The following is a 22,159-nucleotide window of genomic DNA, read 5'->3' on the forward strand; positions in this document are numbered from 1 at the left end:
TAGAGATTACTTTATTGGTTTGTACATGACTCATTTTGAACATTAATGACAAAGTGACTAATAGAGATTACTTTAATGGTTTGTACGTGACTTATTTTAAACATTAATGACAAAGTGACTAATAAACATAAGGATATAGACCCACTGTTGGTATCACGAAATTATCTTTATGTCTATCTTTTTTAGTAACTTAATAATTAATAGAAAAATCTGTAAGAAACTATTTGTTTCTACTTTTTGTTGTCACGACTTGAATTTCATGTTATTTTACGACGCCAGTCATGTAATCCACTGATAGAAACGACATTATTACTGTAGCTAATTAATTCATACGTTTGTACTGAGTTATCTAGTACCAATTTATTAAGCTTTTTTAAAACATTTACAGTCACTTGCAAACCGAACTATATTTTTATATGGTTAAAAATCCGAGTAAAGTAATCATAGAACTATTTTTCGTTGCTATAGAATTTCCTCACAGTCGTTCGAGAAAGAAACTCGAAGTCAGATTCACTTGTGAGTAAAGAAATAAAAAAATCGAACATAACATGACCATGTTATTTCTGCCATTTAATCAAATGGTGAACGTTTCTGTTTTCTACCGTAAGGTAGCGTTGTGTATATGTCGACCATCGGGACTATCTGCTTAGATAGCCCTAATCGGATCTAATAAAACGTAATTAATATATAGGTTCTGAAAATTTTATCTAACAGACCTTAGTTCTGTGGAACCGTGGCGTTTCGGCGTGAGGAACGAAATACGTCAGGGGTTTGGGTGTTCTGGCAAACAACTGAACAGCCAGAGTCGGTCTCCAATAAACATAGGACGTGTTGTAAACATTCCTAAGGATTGATAGTAGTGCTTGGCTAAGACTTCCAGGTCATTTGTGTACATCCGTTTCCACTTTGTTCTTCTGTTCTGGAACCAAATTTTAATCTGAAAATGACAATGTTGGTTTCAGTCGAATGATTTCCAAAGCCAATATATAACACGGTATATCTAGTTTAAAACTTTGGAATACAGAGCACAGAACAACTACAAATTGAGTCCACGTTATTTGTATATTCTTCAAACGTAAATAGTCGTTATCCTTCATCGAAATATTGTTTGTTTGTCGGAATTTCGCGCAAAGCTACTCGAGGGCTATCTGCGCTAGCCGTCCCTAATTTAGCAGTGTAAAGTAGAGAGAAGGTAACTAGTCATCACCACCCACAGCCAAGTCTTGGGCTACTCTTTTACCAATGAACAGTGGGATTGAACGTACCATTATAACGTCCCCACGGCTGAAAGGGCTAGAATGTTTAGTGTTACGGGGTTTCGAACCCGGGACCCTCAGATTACAAGTCGAGTGCCTTAATCACTTGGTCAAGTCGGACGAGCTCCAACACTTAACAAATATCAAAGTAGCATGTTTGGTGCGAGGGGGGGATTCGAACCCGCGACTCTCTGATTACGAGTCGAACGCCTTGACCCATCTGGCCATGCCGGGCTCAACGAGATCTAGAAGAGATAACAGAATGGTATAAAAACCCCAAGGTTTCAGTGGGTATCATGTATGGCGTAATTCTTTGAATCCTTATAGTATAATTAAATGTAAAAGAAATAACGTTTTTTTAATACATTCGTGATATAGAAGAAGATTTGATCACATTTAGAACATTTTATCTCTTCTTTCTAAAAGAGATTATGAAACCTGCTCTATTTTAGAGCACACACAATTTACTCCTGTTGTTTCTAAAAACGATTTTGAAACCCGTCCTATATCTAGAAAGAGTTGTACTTTATAGAGCCTATCACTTATGTCTGTTATTTCTATAAATAATTATAAAACCTGTCCTATACTTCAAACAAACTGAACTTTATAAAACATACCAGTTAAACCTGTTATTTCTAATTGGAATTTTTAAACCTATCCTGTATTTGAACGAGTTGTACTTTATAGAATCTAAAGGTTATCTACTCTTATTTTTTTTTAATATTTGCAGTGATCTCTTTGTTTTATAAAAACTTTCCTGATTTCCTTTTGTGGCTCATTAGAAAACAAAGATCCATAATTCCATCTTAATGAATCCATTTTTGTCCAATTGTATGTTTCATATACTCTCCCCCACCGATTCAGACCCGAAGTGAACATCATTTGTTCCCGTTGAGTATCTGAGGGGTCCAAAACATTGCACGTGTGGTAGCTAACGTGACAACATTCAGAAAGGGTGTAATGGTGATACGTAAGTCATATGATACTTTTCTCTTCGGAGAATAACCGTACACTATACTCTTTGTAAAAAACAAGTTTATTGACTGGTGTTAATTTATTTAAACTCTAGCAATAGAAATGTAGACTTTAATATAGGGTACACAGTCTAGGCTAATGGCTTTTAATTTTTTTAGTTATTGAAGTCACGACTAAGGTAAATAAAACTTTTATACTTTTAAAATTAACTTCTAAGGACGGTCTTGGACAAAATATTGGCATACTGTAATATATTGATGTTATTGTTTACATGTATGAGTTTTGTGTGTGTTTTCTATTTTAGCAAAGCCACATCGGGCTATCTGCTGAGCCCACTGAGGGGAATCGAACCCCTGATTTTAGCGTAGTAAATCCGAAGACATATCGCTGTACTAGCGAGGGACACATGTAAGGGAACCATATTTTTTTAATTTAAGCCCAATGGGTTGCCCTTGTTCTGCCCACCACGGGTATCGAAACCCAGTTTCTAGAATTGTAAGTCAACAGGCATACGTATGTGCCAGTGGAGTACATGGTGTAGTAACTGAGCAAATGTTTGAGTAATAACAGAGAAGTAGCGTACGGTTGAACAAGCGTGTACGAGTTATTTTTGTTTGTGTTAATATGAGCATTTGTTCCCCAAATCATACGTTTACACGTATTTAGTACAAAAGGATGTGCTTTTGGTATAATCTTGTTCGAAAGAAAACAATGCTTTGTTCAGAAATTTTATCTACTTTGTGTAGAGTCGTGTCTCATCACGTGCAAGAAGTTATAGGGCGTTAAATGTTCAACTGTCCAGAGAATGTATGTAGCAAACGAACATTGCCAGAAGAGTAGGATATTCCTAGTGTAGTGGATCGTGAAACATCATCGGATTACAAGAAACTTTGTTTCATGAAAATCTACTGGTAGACGCCGACCGAAATATTACTACCCGAGATGACTATGTTTTGATCAGGTTAACATGTCAATGTTGAAAGAAGTCTTGCAACACCTTGTGAAATAAATTGAATGAACATACTCAAGTTATTTTGCAAGAAAAGCTATCTGGAACCCGATATCATCCATAACCCACTGCTGTCTCCTTGTTACTTGGGCAAGACAGCACGTCAACTTACAGTTAGGACATTGACGACATGTAATCTTTTCAGATGAGTCATGTTTCGCTTGTTAAAGTTGATGGTAGGATTTGTATTCGTTGTTTGCCTGAAGAATAGATGACAGAAGACTGTTTTCTACAAGAAATACAAAGAAGGTGGTGCGGTACATGTTTGGACAGCTATTCATCATGATTAAAAACTGCTCTTTAGATCCTCCAGGCATCACATGGAGACAATATTTCCGCCACATGCTAGAGCAAGTTTGGCAATAGCTTTGTGTTCCAGGATGACAATGCCAATTCCTACAGTGAAAATATTGTACAAGATTATCACGATCAGAAGAGTGTTATAAGACTGTCATGGCCAGCAAAGTTTCCAGATTGTAATTCAGTTGAGAACTGGTATTAAGAAATGAGCTCAAAAATTGCTAATCACGACCTTAAACCAACTGTTTGTAACTGAGTTGCAGCGTCTTTCAGTGACAAGTTCGGGTTAACTCGCACGACTTCATAATAATTTGATGTTATATTTTGTCATTATACATGCTTTGGTAAGTTGTGTTCTGATAGGGGTGTTGCAGATTCACACATCTTTCTACAGGTCTCTGAGAAAATTGTTTGTTGTTCTAATAAATCGTTCAAGATGTCGATATAATTTGTTTCATCATTCATATGGCATGTTTAGATGTTTAATATAACATACATTTCTCATATTTAGATGTTTAATATAACATACATTTCTCATATTTAGATGTTTAATGTAACATACATTTCTCAGTTTGAAATCGCTAAGTGTATTTGTATTTTATATTATTTCCCACAAGATATACAATTAATTTAGTCAACACTGTGTTAACTCTTGTTAACACTGTGTTAACAAAATAATACAATTCTGATGTGTTACGAATCTTTACCAATAGAGATTGTGTTATAATGGGTGCTCATTTTTAACTCTGAGGAAGATATAAAATAACAACAACAGATAAAAAACGCTGTGTTGTTGATATGCAGACCACATCAAACCAAGAGTTAACACAGTGTTGACTAAACTAATTGTGTTTTATATTATTTCCCACAAGATATACAAGTAATTTAGTCGACACTGTGTTAACTCTTGGTTTGATGTGGTCTGCGTATCAACAACACAGCGTTTTTTATCTGTTGTTGTTGTTTTATATCTTCCTCAGAGTTAAAAATGAACACCTGTAATAACACAATCCCTAAAGATTCGTAATACATCAGAATTGTATTGTTTTGTTTCACATAAACAACATGTTAGTGTATTTCTCCTTTTAAGTTTTAAAACAAGTTATGAGACCTACCTGAGTTTCTGTAAGTTTTAAAGTTTTGGAAAGCTGCATTCTCTTTGAAACAGAAAGATACCTGTTTCGTTCAAACTCGGATTCCAATGTTTTGATCTGAGTCGAAGTGAATGCTGTTCTTTGTCTCTTTTTTCTTTCGTCTGAGGGGTGACACCTACCGATAGTTTCTGAAATTATATATATATTTGTGTGCATAGATATAGATTCTACGAGTTTAATATCATCAAAAATTAATAAAAGCTTTTAGAGTTTATTTCAATCATTTTAAATTTTTTTAAGTTTTTATTTCCAAGTACATCAGCCTTGACTTACTCAGTAATATTTAGTTTACATATTAAAATGATAATTTTAGGTTAAATTAGGGTTTTTAGAATATTTAACAAATTTTCAGGGTTTCAAAAGATTTGTAGGTCAATTTATGTTTTTACAAACTTTTTAATGTTTATTACTTGGTTTGTTAAAGGTTCTAGGCTAGTTTAGTGTTTTTTAGATTAGTGTAAGGTGTTCCAAAGTTTTTATAAGTTAGTTTAGGGTTTTCAAAAGGTTTCTTTGGGTTAGTTTAAAGTTTTAATTTTTTAGGTTAGTTTAAGGTTTTTGAAAGTTTTTAAAGTTAGTTTAGGATTCCTAAAAGGTCTTTGGTTAGTTTAGGGTTTTTAAATATTCTGACATAACACAATAAGTTTTTGTGTCTACTGATGGTCACAAAAGAAACGACCGTTCGAAACGTTTAAGAGTGGGAATCATAGCATTTCATAATTAATTAATTAATGTTTATATAAATAAAGTAATACAACGCTTCACAGATTGTAGATTAAATAATACATTATCGGTACATTTACATTAGGTAACTTTTAAACTTGAAAATCACCATTCAACGTCAGATTAAACCCATTTCAACAAATAACTTTTAGACTGTACTGATTGTTTCTTGAACTAAAAATAATAATTTATTTTTCAACCTGTTTTTTCATTTACGTTTATTAACCTCATATTCTACTTTACATATTTTTGTAACAATGTTTTAGTATTAAAAAAGAAAGCAGACATTCAGCTCCCGGCCTCGAGACGTTCGAGCAACACATACAACGTTGCACAATCGTTTAACACCTTTCAAACGCATCACCGTATCAACTAGTTAACCCTGTGTAACGGCTGCTGGACTCAAACGTTGAAATGTGATCTAACATGGCTGAGGTTGTCAATGAGACGTGAAGTGATCCCAAAGGAAGCTAAATCAATGAGAACAGTCATGTAACGCCACGTACCATCTGTATCCAATCAACAACTTCGATAAAACTGTTACAGAAGACACACTGATCAAGTTCTAAAGAGTCTGGATGGAACTGAAACTTGTTTATTCTTAGTCGAATACCGTAGAAAGATAGCGAGAACACGACCAAACGGGAAGTAATATAAAAAAGTTAAAACATACACATATGTCAGAATATGCTACTAAAGTGTAGAAATACATAACTCTGAGTGCAGCAAGAAACTAATAAAGATTTAATAAGCGTTTCTGAGTTATAAAAATTCAGTTGCTTAACAACAAAATATTTATCCAGTCAGTTAGCTGTGTCGCGACTGTTTATCTCGTTCAATCTCAATTTACGTTTTCGTTCCCTATTGATTCAGCAGGACTTCTAACGCTAAATACTGGTTTCGATACTCATAGTTGGCACAGCACAGATAGACCATTGTATAGCTTTGTGCTCAATTAGAGACAAATAAAAATTATCATTTAAAGTTTGTTTTTTACAGAATTACGTTAACATATTAGACTGCAACCGTTAAAATATTTTTTGCCTGTTTTCAGTTTATATCAACCTTAGATATGGTTTGTCAGGATTTTAAAACTGGTTGAGATTTTATTTTATCTTAGTTATGGTTTATCAGAATTTTAAAACTGGTTGAGATTTTATTTTATCTTAGTTAAGGTTTATCAAAATTTTCAAACTGGTTGAGATTTTATTTTATTTTAGTTATGGTTTATCAGAATTTTAAAACTGGTTGAGATTTTATTTTATCTTAGTTATGGTTTATCATAATTTTAAAAATGGTTGAGATTTTATTTTATCTTAGTTATGGTTTATCAGAATTTTAAAACTGGTTGAGATTTTATTTTATCTTAGTTATGGTTTATACGAATTTTAAAACTGTTTCTCAGTTTATATCAATCTTAGCTGTGGTTTGTCAGAATTTTTAAACTGTTTTTCAGTTTATATCAACCTTAGTTATGGTTCTTCGGAATTTTGAAACTGGTTCTCAATTTCTACCAATATGAGTTAAGGTACCCATGATTGGCACTGGATAAAGTATTCAAAATTGCTAAATATAAGGAATGAAGACCAATATAATGTAATTAACAAAATACCGTTCGCATGCATTGAATAATGAATACGTCTGTCTAAATATTGTTTAACTTATAAACTGGATTTATATAACTGTAAATATTTATTTCAAATCAAATTGGTTAAGGTATTGAGTTCGGTTTGTTGTTAACCCATATACATGTGACTACATTTATTTTACATAAAGAAATATAAAAATTATATAACATCTTGAATTTTTAATCAGCTGTTTAGCGATAATTCAAGACTTATTAACTGTGAAATATTTCAACAATATATAAATATATTTAAATTAAAATTTGAAATTGAAAAAGTTATTCTTCGAATCAACATAATACAGTTTTATTGGATCGTTTTTTGGTCATGTGAATATGGTGCAACATAATAAAACTTTGGTTTAGTTTGAATTTTGCGAAAAGCTATTCGCGGGCTATCTACACCATGCTAAAATGAAGTGTTCGATTTCCCTCGACAGACTCAGCAGATACCCCGACGTGGCTTTGCTATAAGAAAATACACACAAGCTATCTACGCCATCCGTCTCTAATTTAGTAGTAATATACTAGAGGGAAGGCAGCTATATAGTCAACACCACCTATCGTCATCTTTTGACTGGCTACTTTAACATTAAATCAGGGGTTCGATTCCTCTCGATGGACTCAGCAGAGTCTGATGTGGCTTTGCAAAAGAAAACACACACACTCTTTTAACAAGGAAAGTTGAGAGTGACAGCAGTGTTGTATGCTCCCACGGATGAAAGCATGTTCGGTGATGGGGATTCGAACCCACGGATTGCGACTTGAATACCTTAATGCCAGGCCCCATTATGAAAAACAGTGTGCTGTGAGATATATTAACCATAGAATTATAAAGAAATAAAGACTGTATGTAACTTTCACTTAAAATAGAAGTAATAACTATTACACATAAATGCTAGCCTTGATTACTCAGAATAATAATTGAAGTTTTTCGAGGGGCACACGTATTATATTATTTTATCTTACCAGCTGCTGTAAAAGATAAACCCGCACGCCATGGCCAGCTGGGGTAAGGCACTCGACTCGTAGTCTTTAGGTTGCGGGTTCGAATCCCGGTCGCACCAAACATGCTCGCCCTTTCAGCCGTGGGGGCGTTATAATGTGACTGTCAATACCACTGTTCGTTGGTAAAAGAGTAGCCCAAGAGTTAGCGGAGGGTGATGATGACTAGCTGCCTTCCCTCTAGTCTTAAACTGTTAAATAAGGGACGGCTAACACAGATAGCCCTCGAGGAGCTTTGTGCGGAATTCAAAAAACAAAAACAAAAGAAAGGATATCTACTTTATTATCGATATTTCGCGTGAAGTGAGTTTTAACTAATTTGGGATAAAATGACGATTTTATTACAGTAAAGATCAGCTCCTCCTAAACCGACACGGTGAAATATGGGGCAGCAAACAAAATTTAATTTCACCGGAATGAATAAAAATATGTTCTCAATATAAATGGTACTTACAGTAGATAAAAATATGTTCTCACTCTAAATGGTACTTACAGCAGATAAAAATATGTTCTCACTATAAATGGTACTTACAGTCGATAAATATATGCTCTCACTATAAATGGTACTTACAGTCGATAAATATATGCTCTCACTATAAATGGTACTTACAGTAGATGAAAATATGCTCTCACTATAAATGGTACTTACAGTCGATAAATATATGCTCTCACTATAAATGGTACTTACAGTAGATAAATATATACTCTCACTATAAATGGTACTTACAGTCGATAAAAATATTCTCTTACTATAAACGGTAATTACATTAGATAAAAATATGCTATCACTATAAATGGTACTTACAGTAGATAAATACATGCTTTCACTATAAATGGTACTTACAGTAGATAAAAATATGCTATCGCTATAAATGGTACTTACAGTAGATAAAAATATGCTATCGCTATAAATGGTACTTACAGTCGATAAAAATATTTTCTCACTATAAATGGTACTTACAGTAAATAAAAATATGCTATCGCTATAAATGGTACTTACAGTCGATAAAAATATTTTCTCACTATAAATGGTACTTACAGTAAATAAAAATATGCTCTCACTATAAATGGTACTTACAATTGATAAAAATATTCTCTCACTATAAACGGTAATTATATTAAATACAAATATGCTATCACTATAAATGGTATTTACAGTCGATAAAAATATCCTCTCACTATAACTGGTACTTACAGTCGATAAAAATATGTTGTCACTATAAATGGTTCTTACAGTAGATAAAAATATGCTCTCTCTATAAATGGTACTTACAGGAGATAAAAATATGCTCTCACTATAAATGGTACTTTCAGTAGATAAAAATATGCTCTCACTATAAGTGGTACTTACAGTAGATAAAAATATACTCTCATTATATATGGCGCTTGCAGTAGATAAACATATTCCCCCACTATAAATGTTTTTAGGATGAACATATGAAGATCGAAGATGGTAAAGAAATAGTTATTTGAAAAATTAAAATGTCCCTTTATGGTCAGGTGGTTAGGGTGTTCGAATTATAACCTGAGGGTCGCATGTTCGAATCTCCGTCACATCAAACATGCTTGCCATTTCAGCCGTGGGGGCGTAATAATATTACGATCAATCCCACTATTCGTTGGTAAAAAGTAGTCCAAGAGTTGGCGGTGGGTGGTGATGGCTAGCCACCTTCCCTCTAGTCTTACACTGCTAAATTAAGGAAGGCTAGCGCAGATAGTTCTCGTGTAGCTTTGCGTGAAATGAAAAACACAAAAGTTAAAATTGTGTTAAATTTGTCACGTGAATAAAGTTTGCAAATTAAAACAAATAATTTGAAATAGCTGATTCTAATTTTATACACAAAAAGAAATATTACTGAGATAAATGAGTTAAAAAACAACACATTAGGTCTGATGATGACAAATTTTGCATTATATATTAAAAGTGTAACTGATATTTTGTTTAATAGTGTTTGAATAATTTGGATGTGGTCTTAAGAGCGTCAGAATGATCTAGAAAGACGTTTGTTTTCTTCGCGGTTTTCTCGAGTTTTACTCAACAGCTACAGCTGAGGAAGACTAACCTAAACTTTCTTGCTGCACCTGCAACGCCCCCTACAATCCCATACCCACTTATACTCTCGTCCCTAAAACATGTGTGTTCAAACTCTCTGTTTCTCAACGTGAAGATGACCTAGGAAGGTCGAAACGTTGTTCTCTCCTGAGAAAATCTAGAAATATTTAGAAAAACTCAAAATATTTGGTGATATATAGAGATAACATAGACAGCTGGGAACCAGCGTCACATCACTAGCTCTGAGAAAATCTGGGAAGATTTGGAGAAACTCAAGATATTTGGTGATGTATAGAGATAACATAGACAGCTGAGAACCAACGTCACGTCACTAGATCTGAGAAAATTTGGGAAGAATTAGAACGTAGACAGCTTGTAACTCGTAGCACACAGTTAAAGATACTTCCATCTCTTAAAGCCCAATGTGAACATTGTGGAATAAAGAAATGTAATTACAGCTATACACTCATGTTAACAGTAGAAAATTGTCTTCAGTATTCTATAGATAGGCTATTAACTAAAAGTGCAACGTTACAAAGGAAATATAAATATTCACAAATATTGTAAACTACACAGTAATTATGCTATTTTAAACCATTATCGTTGTGTTTACCTTTCGAACAACACTGTTACCATTAGACACTAATACCCGACACTAACATTTCCTTTAAAACTAATTTCTGGAAGGAGTGAGATGACATATCTTGGACAACTTTTCCGCATACCGTACACTGTATGTGGAAATCAGTTTCCAAGCCATGTTTAATCAAATATAGAAAAGTCCGTGGATTTAGAAGTATTAGGGACATGGACATGGGATTCATAAGCACGTTTTCGTTCTCTACAGTTTATAGAAACGTTGCTGTGAACTTAGAAATTCGACTTTCTACTTTATGTTACAGCTTAAATTCCGAAAGCTAGATCATAGAATTGGCATGTTCTAATGGTTATGGTAATGGAATTAACCATCTGAGAGTCACTGGTTCGAATCCCGTATCTGAACTTGTTCACCCCTTTCAGCGTGAGGGCGTTATAACGCGACGGTTAATCCTGCTGTTTGTTTTTAAAGAGTAGCCCAAAATATGATGGGGAGTGATACTGACTAGTTGCCTTCGCTCTAGTCTAGTCCCTACCTTAAAATTAGGAACGGCTAGAATAAACAGTCCTCAGGTAGCTTTACGCGACATATCAAACAAAATAAACAGATAGCAGAAGACATTTTTGTTTCTAAAGAGGAATGTGTCAAAAACACCTGTTATTATCTGGATTTTTGTAACAGTGCTGGAAAGGTAGTTATTATTGCCTTGTGGTCTTTGTAAGCTTTCTTTTCCTTGTCTCTGGCATTCAAAAATACAGTAGAAGCCTTGTTTGCTGTTTCAACAAACTTCCATCCCTCGCGTGTAGGACCCGGCATGGCCAGGTGGTTAGGGCACTCGACTCGTAATCCGAATGTCGCGAGATCGAATCCCCGTCGCACCAAGCATGCTCGCCCTTTCAGCCGTGGGGGCGTTATAACTGTATGATCAATCCCACTATTAGTTGGTAAAAGAGTAGCTCAAGAATTGGCGGTGTGTGGTGATGACTAGTTGTCTTCCCTCTAGTCTTACACTGCTAAATTAGGGATGGCTAGCGAAATTAGAACACAAGCAAACAAACTGTTGTCGATGTTAGTGTTAGTGTTCATGTTTTGATAGTCGTCTTGAATACATTCCACACGCTACATTTATTGATATAAAACAGTTAAACCAGGAAACAAACAAAAAATAACTCAGACATATAAGTCGAACAACTAATTACAGAAACGTTGTATATCTAAATATTAGCATTAAATACAATTCCAAGTTCTCTCACGGACATATAATATATTTTTTAGAGGAAGTGTTAAAACAAGGTAGAGTTATCGTGAATATTTTACATTGTATAAGTTAGTGAAAGACAACAAAATACCAGAAGTGTACAATAAAAACAAAAACCAATGTTAAGCCAATACCTAATACTAAATAAAGACAGTAACGTTACCACCAAACTGGTTAGCTACAGGTCAAGAGACCGACTAGTGAATATTAAATAGAGACAGTAATGTAACCAACAAGATGGTTAGCTACAGGTCAAGTGACTGACTAGTGAATATTAAATAGAGACAGTAATGTTACGAACAAGATGGTTAGTTACAGGTCAAATGACCGACTAGTGAATACTAAATAGAGGCAGTAATGTCACCACTAAACTGGTTAGCTACATGTCAAGTGACCCACTAATGAAAACTAAATGGAAAATGTTTTTTCATGACATTACGATTAATATAGAATTTGCTTCCATGTTCTGCATAACGTTGTCTGTAATCTATCATGTTTGCTGATCAGATTATGTGGCTCCAATTTGTAGGGCTCAGCTAAATATGGTGAGTAATTTTCTATTGAGTAATGAATTAATATTTTCCATGTTTTAACCTTAAGGTTATCAATGAAGACATTTATTTGCAACGTTTATTCGAATGACATCATTTTTTTGGTTATTTCAGTAGATTTTAACACATTTTAACGGGAAACGTTTTATTTCTCGGTTAGTAATTTCAAATGTTTCAGTGGTTCGAGCTGTCTTTTTAAATTATTTCTATGAAAGAGAACATTGAAACCAATATACTCCTTATCAGAATTTATCTGTGGGAAACTGGAAATAACAAGGTTCCAGGCTGATTTTGTAGCCAATAAACAGATAGCTGAAAATAATTTTGATAAATTGTTACATAATATATGATAACATTTTTTTCTACAAATGCCACATAACCCATTACACTCAACGTTGCATAGGAAAAGAATCTAATGATTAACTTGTTACCTACTGATGTTTAACTTGTTACCTACAGATGTTTAACTTGTTACCTACTGGTGTTTAACTTGTCACCTGCAGATGATTAGCTTGCTACCTGCTGACGTTTAACTTCTTACCTACTGATGTTTAACTTGTTACCTACTGGTGTTTAACTTGTCACCTGCAGATGATTAGCTTGCTACCTGCTGACGTTTAACCTGTTACCTACTGATGTTTAACTTGTTACCTACTGGTGTTTAACTTGTTACCTACTGATGTTTAACTTGTTACCTACTGGTGTTTAACTTGTCACCTGCAGATGATTAGCTTGCTACCTGCTGACGTTTAACCTGTTACCTACTGATGTTTAACTTGTTACCTACTGGTGTTTAACTTGTCACCTGCAGATGATTAGCTTGCTACCTGCTGACGTTTAACTTGTTACCTACTGATGTTTAACTTGTTACCTACTGGTGTTTAACTTGTCATCTGCAGATGATTAGCTTGCTACCTGCTGACGTTTAACCTGTTACCTACTGATGTTTAACTTGTTACCTACTGGTGTTTAACTTGTTACCTACTGGTGTTTAACTAGTTATCTACTGGTGTTTAATTAGTTATCCGCTGGTGTTTAACTTGCTACCTACTGATGATTAATCTGTTATCTATTGATCATTAACTCTTTCAACTAGCCTGCTGTCTTCCCTCTATTTTATCAGTTCAAAAGGTTGAACGTTTCCCAATTATTAGCATGCCGGACAATGGATGTGCGAGTCCAGAACGTCTCGATGCCATAGAAACAATAAATTATGCTACATATTTTGGATTTGTGGATGCACCATGCTGGTGACGGTCAAATCCCGTCACTTGGTCAGACAAACATAGGCCTAAAGTTGGCCGTCAGTGCTATAATTCAAAAACAGACAACGACCTTATCACTTACACTATGTTTGAGACACGTAATGACACTGATATGGACAACTATCATCTAGTTTGTCCCATAGTGGCACAGCGGTATGTTTGCGGACTCACACCGCTAAAACCGATTTCGATACCGTGATGGGCAGAGCACAGATAGCCCACAGTATAGCTTTATTCTTAATTCAAAACAAACAAAACCACCTAGTTTATATTTAAAAGACATAATATCCGAAATCAAATAAACTGTTATTTTAAAATTACGAACGAGTAGGTGCATATAGTCCTTGTGTAACGAAAATTCTAAAACAACTAAACCTATAACTATAGATTTCGAATTGTTTTATATTGTAAGCCCACATTCTATGTCGTCAACTTTGAGAAAAATTATACGTTCTGTCACTATCAACACGTAACGTTGATGGACGGATGAAAGCTCTGACACTGTCTGTCTCAATTCAATATTTGCTAAACATATCACTAAGTGTGTAACACGAGATCTATTATTATTATTATTATTATTATTATTTATTTCTTCTGAATCTGTCAACTTTTCGATAATTAATCGAAATCCATGTGTTTATCGGCGGTTCTGGTAATAAACAAGTGACGGGTTCGATTTAACACAAGTTACGTCACAAACTGGCAATACTGAGTACGCCACCAAGTTTCTCTTCTGTTTACTATAAGAAAACAACAACATAAACAAATGCAGTTTACAGAAAGGAACACAGATATTTCTTTCTTCCAAGTTTTCTCTCTTCCGACGTTTCAATTTTCCATTCTACTTTTTTGTTTTTTGTGGCAACAGGCTGGTTGAATAATACCCGATTTAAGTAATTTCAGCCATCAAAAGAAGTCTGAGATACTTTTTACTTCCCCTCCCAGTGGCTCAGCGGTATGTCTGCGGAATTACAACATTACAATCCGGCTTTCGATACCCATGGTGGTCAGAGCACAGATCTCCCATTGTGTAGCTTTGTGCTTAATTCAAAACAACAAAAATGTTTACTTTTCTCTACAGCTTATGATGGGTGAAAATATCTTGGTTGAAGTGATTAAGATCAGTAGAATTTAAATAGCTTACCGTAGAAAGAGTTTGTTTGTTGGCGAAACAGTGGTGAAGATTTAAATTCTAGAAGCGAAAAATGAAGACTTATTCTTTGATCAAATAATTTATCGTTCTTTTGACGATGGAGTTTGTGAGTTTAGCTTTAAAATTTTGTTCGACAGGTGTAGGGGTCTCTAAGGATTCACATGGCACTTTGAGTGTCGATTGGTAATGGATTTCTTATATTTCCCGTGTTCTCAGGTTGCTTTTACTCGGCCCGGAATGGCCAAGTGGTTAAAACATTCGACTCGTAATCCGAGGGTCGCAGGTTTTAATCCTCGTCACACCAAACATGCTCGCCCTTTCAGCCGTGGGGGCGTTATAAGTGTAACGGTCAATCCCACTATTCTTTGGTAAAAGAATTAGGGACGACCAGCGCAGATAGCCCTCGTGTAGCTTTGCGCGAAATTACAAAAAACAACAATCATGCTTTTAGTCACTTTTGTATTGGACATAACATGGTAAATGCGTGAATAGGGAGGAACGTCTGATGAGAAAGGTTCGAGTACTATAACAAAGAGTGTGAAATCATCATGACAACAAAGTTCTTTCATGAATATAAAATTTTCAAAGAGGATCAATGAGAAAATGTTCTATCGACCGAAAATGAAACATTTTTTAATTTGTTTGTTTTTCATTAGCTCCATTTTGAAGTATTGCAACGTTAAAAACCGGGTTTTGATACCTGTGGTGGCCGAAGCACAGATGGTCTATTATGTAGCCTTGTACTTTAAATAATTAAACTTTTAAAATTACACATGACTGTTTATTTCAGTTTTCGTTTGTTTTGTTTTGAACTTCGTGCAAAACTACATGAGGGTTATCTGCGCTAGCCAACTCTTGGGTTACTCTTTTTGAAATGAATAGTGGGATTGACCGTCACTATATAACGCCCTCACGGCTGCAAGGGAAACATGTTTGGTCTGACAGAAATTTGAACCCCCCCGACCCTCAGATTTTGAGTCGAGCGCCCTAATCACTTGGCCATGCCGTTCTAGGCCCCCTATTGGCACAGTGGCATATCTGCTAGAAACCGGGCTTTGATACCCGATTTTGGCAGAGCAGTGATAGCATTTTGTGAAGTTTTGTGCCAATAAAAACAGCAATAGCTGTTTATTTACCCAAAATTATTTCAGCGATATAATTTCTGAAATTTGTTTAAAATGATAGTTTAATTGTAACTAAATAAACGAAATATATATATATATATAAGTTACGTGTTTCAGTAAATATGTAACAAGTTAAACTGTTTGTTTGTTTTGTGTTTGTTTTGAATTTCGCGCAAAGCTACTCGAGGGCTATCTGCGCAGGCCGTCCCTAATTTAGCAGTGTAAGACTAGACGGAAGGTAGCTAGTCATCACCACCCACCGCCAACTCTTGGGCTACTCTTTTATCAACGAATAGTGGAATTGACCGTTACTTTATAACGCCCCCACGGCTGAAAGGGCAAGCATGTTTGGTGCGATGGGGATTTGAACTCGCGACCCTCCAAATTTGTTAACGAAGAATATTGGGTTATTATATAGACGGTTATACCAAAACGATGGAAAATTTTACGACTATTGTTAATGAATATGGAACACATATAACGTTGAATGTGTAAAAACATTTATACTCGTATAGAACAACAAAATCAGTTTTAAAATATTTAGTCTACGACAGCTTCAGGTCTATGAGAAAATATATGTAATATTATGGAAATTGTAAGGAATTCCAACAGTATAATTGACATAATAATACCTAAAACATACCCATCATGATCAGATTACATATTAGGATATACGTTAAGCAGGAAACTAATAAGTTTGACCAATATAACATTATGAATTATAAAAAGATACTTGGTCAACTGTAATATTCAGTTTTCGCGACATATATTTAAAAGTATAAAATGCAAACTAAGGACAGTTATTGTAGAGTTTTATTATCGTTCATCGATTACTTACCTTCACTTTGCTTTTCACCATTAACTTATTTAACGAAATGGAAATAAGATGTGGACGGTTGGTTGTTTGGCGTTTTATGGCCCAAAGCAACTGCGCCAAATAACCGGTAATAAAAAATTAAAAGTAAAGTGAAATTATTAAAATTTGTAACAAGGAATCATTTTAAAAAGAGTAATTTTTGAATTAAAAACTTAAATAGCGTTAAAAAGGTCAATGGCTTTTAAACATTTATGAGGCGGACGGTGTCACCATCGCCAATGATACTGTCCAGCGTCAGGGTTTGGTTTGTTTTGAATTTTGTGCAAAGCTACACGAGGGCTATCTGCGCTAGCCGTCCCTACGTTAGTAGTGTAAGACTAAATGGTGTTTTTTGGTGTGTTTTTTCTTATAGCAAAGCCACATCGGGCTATTTGCTGAATCCACCGAGGGGAATCGAACCAGTGATTTTAGCGTTCTAAATTCGTAGACTTAACGCGGTACCAGCGGGGGACAAGACTAGAGAGAAGGCAGCTAGTCGTTGCCACTCACTGCCAACACTTGGCTACTCTTTGCTAACGAATAGTGGGAGTTAGCGCACATTATAACGCCCCCACTACGGCTGAAAGGGCGAGCATGTTTGGTGTGACGGGGTTTCGAACCCGTGACCCTCAGATTACGCGTCGAGTGCCTAAACCACTTGGCCATGCCAGGCCACAAACCTAGGTACGGACAAACAATATTATAGTATTGCACAGAAAAACTATGAAATGAATGGCATTAGGTAAAACATTACATAATATGTTTTCTATAATTTACAAGAATATTCATCTGCAGTTTGAACACATATTTTAAAAGAATCAGTACTCGTCCTGTAGATGGACTTTTTATTATTATGTTGTTTTTAGTTTGACTTTACTATGAAGGAAATAAAGTAAGGAAAAGTTTTCATTTAACTTTTTATCTGAAAATTATGAAACATAAACCAGTTGTTGTTTTAAGGGTAACGTAATACCCTATAACTTAAAATACAGTTTACTGTCTGTTCTTTAAACATGACTAGTCATATTTTATCAACTTGCTTGAATAACGTATCATTAACTTGCTTAAAATAACTAACTTAAGATTTCCAACTTTTAAACAATAGAGAGTTGTTTCTTTTCTTTAACCTCTTTAAACAATAACTAGTCTAATGTTCACAACTTTTAAACAATAGAAAGTTGTTTCTTTTCTTTAACCTCTTTAAACAATAACTAGTCTAATGTTCACAACTTTTAAACAATAGAAAGTGGTTTCTTTTCTTTAACCTCTTTAAACAATAACTAGTCTAATGTTCACAACTTTTAAACAATGAAAAGTCATGTTTTCGTTACGTCAAGCTCTTTTAACAATAACCAGTCTAATGATTGCACACTGCCTTGGAACAATGAATAATGAAGTTCTTGTCAGTTCTTTAGGTTAGTTGCTTATACTATCATTTAATTATAATTATTAACTGGTAACTAATTAACTTCAGTGAAGTAAATAAAATATCAGACTTCCATCAAGAAGTCCTAGAATTGGACGCCGACCAATCAAAACACAGAAACAGTTATTCTCGAGGATTCCCTGAAGGCTATAGTAGAACGTGAGACAAAACTAGTTTGAAATTAATATATAGTTATAAAATAGGATTTACTAATTAATTATTAAACTTGAGTAACCTTATAATCTATTAAATGAGAGCACATTAGCTTTTTTATATGAAAGCTAAATAATAATTTCTTCGCTTTCTTTAAAAAGTGGGTAGCCATGTTTTTGTAAACTTCTTAAATAATAACTAGACTGATGCTTCTTTAACTTTTCTAAAAAATAACTATTAAACATAGTTAATATTTCGTCAACTTGTACAAAACTATTCTGTTGCCTTGTCAACTGCTAACAAGTGTTAATCATTACGTTCGGCAGTCGACTCGTAATCCGAGGGTCGCGGGTTCGAATCCCTGTCACACCAAACAGGCTCATCCTTTCAGCCGTAAGGGCGTTATACTGTTCGGTCAATCCCACTATTCGTTGGTAAAAGAGTAGCTCAAAAGTTGGTGGTGGGTGGCGATGACTAGATGTATTCTCTCTTGTCTTACACTGCTAAATTAGGGACGGCTGGCGCAGATAGCCCTCGTGTAGCTTTGCGCGAAATTCAAAACAAACAAAAACAATACTTTCGTCAGCTTCTTGAAACAGTAGTTGATACTGTTATGTTAACTTTCTTAAACAAGTCGTTCGCATTTCTTTGAACAATAGCGATTTATATCATTTGCCAATTTCTTTAAACAATAACTTGTCATATACTTTTCCACTTTCTTTAAGCAATAGCTGATCACATAATTTGCCAACTTCTTTGAACAATAACTAGTCATATATTTTGCCAACTTCTTTAAATAGCTACTATTGACTTGAACTTCTATAAACAACAACTATACGCATGCTTTGTAAACATATTTTATACATGGAGCGATGCTATAATAAATTACTTTTATACAATATAAGTGGGTTGATTTTAAAATATAAGACAGGAACATTTATATAGCAGTAGAGCAGAGTTTTTAGGATGGGTTTTGATGATCAGATATCAATCGCTTTCGTGGCTAGTATTCTATAAGATCATTTAAGTATAATTACTAATTATTGTTTTTTTTATAATTGTATGCCATTTATTAATTACTAATTATTGTTTTTTTATAATTGTATGCCATTTATTAATTACTTTTAATTATTCGTTTTACCTGCTAATCAGCTGCGGTCATTGAGAAGAACTACTTTTGTGTTAGCTAGGATTCAAACCTGGGTTGTTCGTTTTTCTTTGAAAGAAGATTGGGACTTTATTCACTCGATCAGAGAGCTAATTACGAAAATTGTTCAGATCATAAACAATTTTTATAAACAAATGTATAATTATCTGCATCTCATTGTAACTGTTAGTAGTCTGTACCATTACTTAAGTTTGACTTTAATTAAATAGTATTTACAGAAAACCTTTGATTTTTCTGCAGGCGACCGTCATGCCACATAACGAAGTGAAATAATACTAAACTAATAATATACGAAGTGTTTGTTTGTTTGTTTGTTTTAATTTCGTACAAAACTACTGGAGGGCTATCTGTGCTAGCTGTCCCTAATTTAGTAGTGTAAGACTAGAGGGAAGGCAGCTAGTCATCACCACCCACAGCCAACTCTTGGACTACTCTTTCACCAACGAATAGTGGGATTGACCGTAACATTATAACGCCCCCACGTTTGGCGCGACCGGGATGCGAACCCGCGACCCTCAGATTACGATATACGAAGTGTCGAGAAGATAAAAAGAATAGCCGATATAATATTTCCACAATCTTTCTAAGCCTTTGTACAACGACAGAAGTGTCGAGAAGATAAAAAGAATAGCCGATATAATATTTCCTCAATCTTTCTAAGCCTTTGTACAACGACAGAAGTGTCGAGAAGATAAAAAGAATAGCCGATATAATATTTCCACAATCTTCCTAAGCCTTTGTACAACGACAAAAGTGTCGAGAAGATAAAAAGAATAGCCGATATAATATTTCCACAATCTTCCTAAGCCTTTGTACAACGACAGAATAACAACCGTAAAGTGGGGTAGAAAACTCTTTAGTAATTAATTAATGAAGGTAACACTTATTAGTGGACTTAAGTGATCAAATAGCATAGTGACAATAACAAAGACCACCATAACTTTCTTTTAAAATTCATGACCTTAATGCATTTACGATGTCTGGGAAAATCATAAATCATTTTTTGAAATAATTAAAATAGTACGATATACACAAGTAGAATTAAAGATTCGAACATTGGATCCTTCTACTTGCTAATCACTAGGACAAGTTCGGTCTATTAACCTCTATTTTAATTCAATTTGTAACCTTCATAACCTTCATTTAGATACACTTACGTTTCTGTTTCTAACCTTCCATTTCGTGTTCACGTTTCGATTTCTGAACTTCACTCATATACAAAATCTATATCTCTTCGAAAATGAAATATGCAAAAAATTTGGTATTAACGTTAAGCTACATTGTATAAACACAGGTTTTGTTATTATTGTTATCAGTTACTTATTTAAGTTTGTAACACGTTTTCAGAACATTTGGCGATAGACATACCTTCACTCTCAGACTGGTAATCTTGAAAATTCTCCATCTCATTTCGAGTACCAATGACCAAATCTTTCATATCAGCAGCATTGTTCTCAGACGTTACTGACCAATTATTGTTGGAGCAGGACGGATGTTGTAGCCAAACATGTTGTGAATCCGTTATTGAGCAGGATGTGCCATCAATATTGTACGATCCGCAGTTTTTATCAGAGATCTTTGGGAACGTGGCATGAGTAAAAACTCTTCTTCTGACCATCGTCCAGTCTTGACCAGAAGACAAGGAATGTTTTCTGGAAAGCAAATTTTCGATAAAGAAATCAGATGTCACTGTTGGAGAAGTCTTCATTCGAGTAGCATTAACTTCTTCCGTCCGGTTAGTTTCTTTCTCACAGTTGCTGTTGTTCATTCCTGTTATTGGCTGGCAAATTTGGCCCTGTATGAAACGACGTCTCTAATAGAGATATCGTTTTCTCACGATAGTCTACGCTGTCACCACAGCTCATGACATAATTGCACAGGATTTCTCCCTCCTTTTCGTCTTTGAACCTATTTGTCTCGTTATGATTTGACGTTTAGCATCACCGTGACAACACGGCTCCACCCATTTCTGGTCGGGCTTTCAGTGGTTGACTTGCTGTGTCCCGTCTTCGACTGTATATGGTAGCACTTAGATAGTTACTAATAGCCTTTTGGAATCAATTTGACACTCGGAAAATGATGAATTAAATAATAAAAAAAGCGGTTTATAATCTGATGCAATAGGAAATGGGTAATTAAATGGTGGGTCTACTTGAGAGACGACTTAAGGCTGCTCATTAATTAAGTCTCAGTCTGCGGAACTGGAAACAGACGAAGCGCGTCGTCCCGTCACAACGGCTGGTACAGCGTATCTGGTGGCGGGGTCAGGATTTATAAATACGAACCAGAAAAGTACTTATCAATCTGATATTCTCATTCTGTTTGTTGGTTTCTTTGCTTGGAATTTCGCGCAATGCTAAATGAGGGGCTATCTGCGCTAACCGTCCCTAATTTAGCTGTATAAGACTCATAACATAAGGAAGGCAGCTAGTCATTACCACCCACCACCAACTTTGGGTTACTTTTTTTACCAACGAATAATGGGATTGATCGTGCCATTACAACACCTCC

General features: G+C 34.8%; 1 protein-coding gene across 2 annotated transcripts; it reads right to left on the minus strand.

Moving 5' to 3' along the window:
- Positions 1-209: 209 nt before the first annotated feature.
- On the minus strand, positions 210-21,885 carry LOC143239385 (uncharacterized). Of its 2 annotated transcripts, none has more exons than XM_076480401.1 (3): positions 21,017-21,885; positions 4,656-4,822; positions 210-937 (listed from the first exon to the last, which is right to left on the minus strand). In XM_076480401.1, exons 1-3 carry the CDS (start codon positions 21,414-21,416, stop codon positions 764-766), a joined length of 741 nt encoding a protein of 246 aa, XP_076336516.1. In that variant the 5' UTR covers positions 21,417-21,885; the 3' UTR covers positions 210-763. The 2 variants fall into 2 exon arrangements, with proteins under 2 accessions (XP_076336516.1, XP_076336524.1); XM_076480409.1 differs by having other exon boundaries at positions 813-1,501.
- Between the last annotated feature and the right edge of the window lie 274 nt (positions 21,886-22,159).

This window comes from Tachypleus tridentatus, chromosome 2 (genome assembly GCF_004210375.1).
Source record: "Tachypleus tridentatus isolate NWPU-2018 chromosome 2, ASM421037v1, whole genome shotgun sequence".
In the NCBI taxonomy this organism is placed as follows: domain Eukaryota; kingdom Metazoa; phylum Arthropoda; class Merostomata; order Xiphosura; family Limulidae; genus Tachypleus; species Tachypleus tridentatus.